Source organism: Oryza sativa, chromosome 3 (assembly GCF_034140825.1).
Source record: "Oryza sativa Japonica Group chromosome 3, ASM3414082v1".
Lineage (NCBI taxonomy): Eukaryota > Viridiplantae > Streptophyta > Magnoliopsida > Poales > Poaceae > Oryza > Oryza sativa.
This window is the reverse complement of record NC_089037.1, coordinates 27577050-27581796: the sequence shown is the minus strand read 5'-3', so window position 1 is coordinate 27581796 and position 4747 is coordinate 27577050. Positions and strand designations below refer to the sequence as shown.

The window sequence follows — 4747 nt, the reverse complement described above, 5'->3', positions numbered from 1 at the left end:
CTACTCAAGTAGTTCAGTAAACAGGGGAACCAGCGCTTCTACCAAATCACCCTTGCTCTGAACTGTCGCGAAAGCTTGAAATTATCTGATGCATCGAGTAGACCATTGCAGCGTGTGCTGTACTCCGATGTAATGTTATCCATTCGGAGTACTACTATCAGTGTTCCGTACTGTGTCTTAAGCCTAACCATGAGAGTGTGTTTTGCTGCAGCTTTATATGGTCGCTGCCACTGCCACTATAGCTGATTCCCCTGATCCGTCTTCAGGTGCCATCCAATCAAACAAAGCCTATATGTTTAGATACAAAGTTTGAATCCAAACTTCAGTCCTTTTCCATCACATCAACCAGATTACACACACAACTTTCCAGTCACATCATCTTCAATTTCAACCAAAATTCAAACTTTATACTGAACTAAACACAGCCAAAGTTGAAGGTATGTTTGAAGAGTTTCACAGCTACGGTTTCTCCTAGAATTAGAGGGTGTTTTGGTGAAACACCCCCTTAAAATCTTGCTAAACAGTTTAATTTTTTTTCAAATTGAGAAGCTATGGTTGTACAATCTAAAACATAAATCAAAATTTAGAAGTTAAAGAAACCCAGATTTTATATATTTTCAAAAGTTGACTAACAACCAGTTACTTCCAAAATCTCCCGAGCCCCATTGGTTGCCCTAATAAACCAAAACTGAAACTAAAATTTGAATTTTCAATTCTCAACATGGTTTCTTTTCTAGCTTTGATTTTTAAGTTGTTAAGAACACACATATAAATATTTTACCTATACATTATTTTTTATTTTTTAATAAGCCGTTTTTGTTCTACTAGAGAATATATATGGGCGACAGATGAGATCCCCCTTCTCTCAAATGCCAGCTGACCTGCTTCAAGATTTGTACAGAAACCCTGATCCCCCGAATGTGTAACATCTGATGATACTAAGTTGGTTTTTTTATAGAACGGAAGGGAAGGAGTAACTTGTTCTGTTTACAGCGCCGTCAGTAGCCAATAAAACGCCAGCGACCGCGACGCATCGTGCCTTCTCCGTTGGTTTTACTCCTTCGCCTCGCACCGCACCGCATGCGGCGAGCGCGACACAGGACACACTCGGACGCTCGCTACTCCTCTCCGCTCCGGGCGGATGGATGGCTGCGCTACCCAACAAGTAACAGCCATCGTCCGTCCCTGGGGACCCCGACCGCAGAGCAGACGCCCTCCTCCTCCCTCTCCTCTCCCCACCCATGGTGTTATGAGGAGAAGAATACTATGATCCTCTTCTTGGCTTCTTCTTGCATCCCCTCCTCCTCACATGCCAACAACAACAACCCTTCCTCCTCCTCCATTCGCCACCCCTCCTGCTTCCATCCATGGACGCCACTCCCGTCTTCTTGATTGCTGATTAGTCAGCTGCCTGCGCTGCGTTCTCCTTGTGCTTGTGTGCGTGTGAGAGAGTGTTCGAGCGAAGGAGAGGAGGAGGGGAGGCAATGGCGGCGGCGAGGAGGCTGTCGGAGCTGCTGCAGGAGCAGCAGGAGCCGTTCCTCATCGAGGCCGCCAAGATCAGGCGGCTGCGGCGCGGCGGCGGCCGCGGTGGAGGTGGAGGTGGAGCGTGCTGCCCCGTGGCCGCGTGCAGGAGGCTGCTCAGGCTCTGCAACCACGGGTTCAAGAAGAGGCGAGGCTGCGGCGGCGTCGGCGGCGGCGGCGGTGTCGGCGGGGGCGGCGTCAGGGGGCTGAGGTCGGCGCTGAGCAAGGCGCTGTGCGGCAAGGCCGTGAGGAGGGTGCTCCGCTGGGACAGCCTTGGCTGCTTCCCCGGCGGCGTCGACCGCGAGTTCCGCCGGCTGCGGCGGTCCACCGGCGACAGCGGCGAGTGCGACCCCCGCGCCATGGACTTCAGCGGCCACAGCAACGACGAGCGGCCGCCGGGGAGGTGGAAGGCGCCCGGCATTGGCATGGACATGGACGTCGACGAGTCGTCGCGGCAGCTCAGCCCGGTCTCCGTCCTCGACCTGCACTCCGACGACGGCGACTCTCCTGTGCACTGCCGCTGTAAGTTCTCTGACCTCTACAGTGCCCTCTGCACTCTGCACTACTACGCTTTACCATTTTACCAACCCGTCAGTACTTTTGATTAGGCATTCAATGTGTCTTAACATTTCGATTTACCCCCCATGTTTATTACTCTTACCACCTTAATCAACATTTTCCCCTCTCTCTCTCCAGCAACAATGGTTAAAATTAACCTTTACTACAAATGCTACTTATTAACATGTTAACTGCACATTTAATGTGTCACCATTGCCATTAACCCGATGTTTATCAGTACTCCATCTTAAGATTCATCTTTCCCATCTTAACACTCCATTTCTATTATCACAGGGGAGGATGCAAAGCCCTCGACCTCAGGGAGCTCGCCACCATCCGAGGGCTTCATCGGCGCCACCTCACCATGCTTCACCTACAACATCCATGGCAAGATCATCCCAATGGAGGTAGAAGAAGACGAAGAAGAAGGCGACGAGGAGGAGGAGGAGATGGCCAGAGCCGGCAAGTCCATCGAGCAGCAGATCTCCTCGTGGGAGAGGATCGCAGAGGACATCTCCAACATCCCGAGAATGGTGGAGATGGACTTCTCCCAGTCGATACAACAATGGGGCGAGCTCAAGCTCGAGGCAGCCATGGAGATCGGCACGAGGATAGAGACCCTAATCTTTGATGAGATCAGGAGAGAAACCGTCTGTGACATGCTTGCTTCACACTGTACATTGGCAGCTGCAACATCTTGTTGACCACAGAAAAGAGAGAGAGAGAGAGAGATAGTAGTATGTGGACTGAGGAGGAGGAGAGGGGGGTGTGGTTAAAAAAAATGGAGGATCTGTATAATTTGAGAGGGTTCATGTGGAATTCATTTTTTTCCCTAACTCCAAAGTCTTGGTCCCATTGTTGTCCCGAGCTCCATGTTTTTCATTCTGCAAATATTATATATATATCTTTAGATGATGGCAAATATTAGTATATGGATTGAAAAAGGACGGATTTTTATTCTTTCTTAAAAGAGCAGCAGTTAAGAGGCCTAACAAACACTAAAAATATATCAAGAGATGTGTAGACTTTTACATGCCTGAAAACTCTCTGAACAAGAACACTACAGATGAGTGCTTGTCTTGACAAAGAAAGTGGGGCTTGTCTGTCCATTTACTCTCATTGTAAATTCACCAGGAAACACGCCATTATTCCAGGTAAACAGAAGGAGACAAATCTGTGGTCTCAAAAGTCACAGGACCAAAGCTTTGCATTGCATGGACATATAGACATATGGTCATATAGTATAAAAGCAAAGCTTAGCCTTTTTCATTAAGTGATCAGTTTTTGTCCATTTCACAAAACTAACAACCTAAACTGCACATTTGGAATCTGAACACTGCATTGAAAACAGGTGTGGCTTCCAATGGAGACTCTGTCTGTAGGGAAAGCCAAGTCCTCTGCTAAAGGACAGGGCATCATGTATAGGATACCCTTTGCTGCTACTAGTTGATGTCTTAATTAGTGGGGGTCAAAGAAGCAGCCAATGCTGCTGGCACTGACAGTACCTTCTTTGCATCTCCCCATGGCATAATATACTGCTAATTAGCTCTTAGATTAAGGAGACTGGTACTAGGTGCACCCTTGTACTGCTGCTTAACTAAAGGTTTAAGATGCAACTGAAATGATTCCGCATTTCCACTAGGGAGGAGCTAGAGAATTCTCTCACAAGATTAGACCAAAGAAAGTAGTAGTAGGCCACAACGTGTGGACTAGTGCTCACAATTACGCCACACTGGAAGAAAAAAACGTGACTTAAAATATGATGAAGAGATCGTGCGTGGTTGCTCCAGGTAAGGAGTACAATATGAAGAATACAAACTTAGGAGAGTTGAGTGGTATCAGGGTTTTGCTTTCACTGAAGTAATCTGAAATCGGCCGATCGAGCTTGTCTCTTGTTGATCAGGAGGAGGTTGGTAGGACAGAAACCTGAGAGAGATCGATCATAGCCAAAACAAATCGGCAGTTAGAGGGGAAGGGGGCAATGCAAGAGCCGCTCCGATCGCCGTCGCCGTCGCCATCGCCGTGCACATGCACACTGCACTGCTCGGCCCTGCGAAAAATTCAGAGAACCAAACAGAAAAAAAAAAAGAAAAATACGTTTGCATCTACCACCAGTCTCTGTCTTGTGCCATGAATCTCTCAGCAGCTATACGGGCAAGCGCAATGTTAGTTGCCGACTTCGGCAATGCTGTGGGCCAAGGGATTAAACGGTATTAAACCATCGCACCCTTCACATTGTTTATACGCGTTGGAGAGGAATAAGGTGGGCCCAGCTAAATAAAAAAATCACCGATAGTAAAATTCCCGTGACTGCTGCGTGACTCCTTCTCGCGAGTTATGTCAGAAACATTGTTTATCTCTTGTTCATCAGTAGTAGCTGTATGACCAGGTTTTAACTCTTTGCTACTCTCACAATGCTTTCTACTAGGTAGGAAGAGAGCATGTATTGCTTATTACCGGCTAAAAAGCGACAATGTGGATGCCGTACGAGAGTAAAATGCGTGTGCGTCGCGGAGGTAGCTGAGCAGAGTGAGGAGAAGCGGAGTGGAGTGTGAAGTGGGGCCCAGGTGGCAGCCAGCGTGGCGGGGGCCATGTGGGCACAATAAATGGCCCGGCGGTGAGGCAGATTGCGCGGTTGCGTCGCACAAGGCTGCTACTGAAGTGATGC

At 48.3% G+C, this 4747-nt stretch overlaps 1 protein-coding gene across 1 annotated transcript; it reads left to right on the top strand.

The window, feature by feature from the left end:
- Positions 1–1210: 1210 nt before the first annotated feature.
- Positions 1211–3001, top strand: LOC4333707 (uncharacterized). Its single transcript, XM_015774330.3, has 2 exons — positions 1211–2043; positions 2374–3001. The coding sequence occupies exons 1-2, from the start codon at positions 1485–1487 to the stop codon at positions 2781–2783; spliced, it is 969 nt and encodes a 322-aa protein (XP_015629816.1). The 5' UTR covers positions 1211–1484; the 3' UTR covers positions 2784–3001.
- The last annotated feature ends 1746 nt before the right edge of the window (positions 3002–4747 follow it).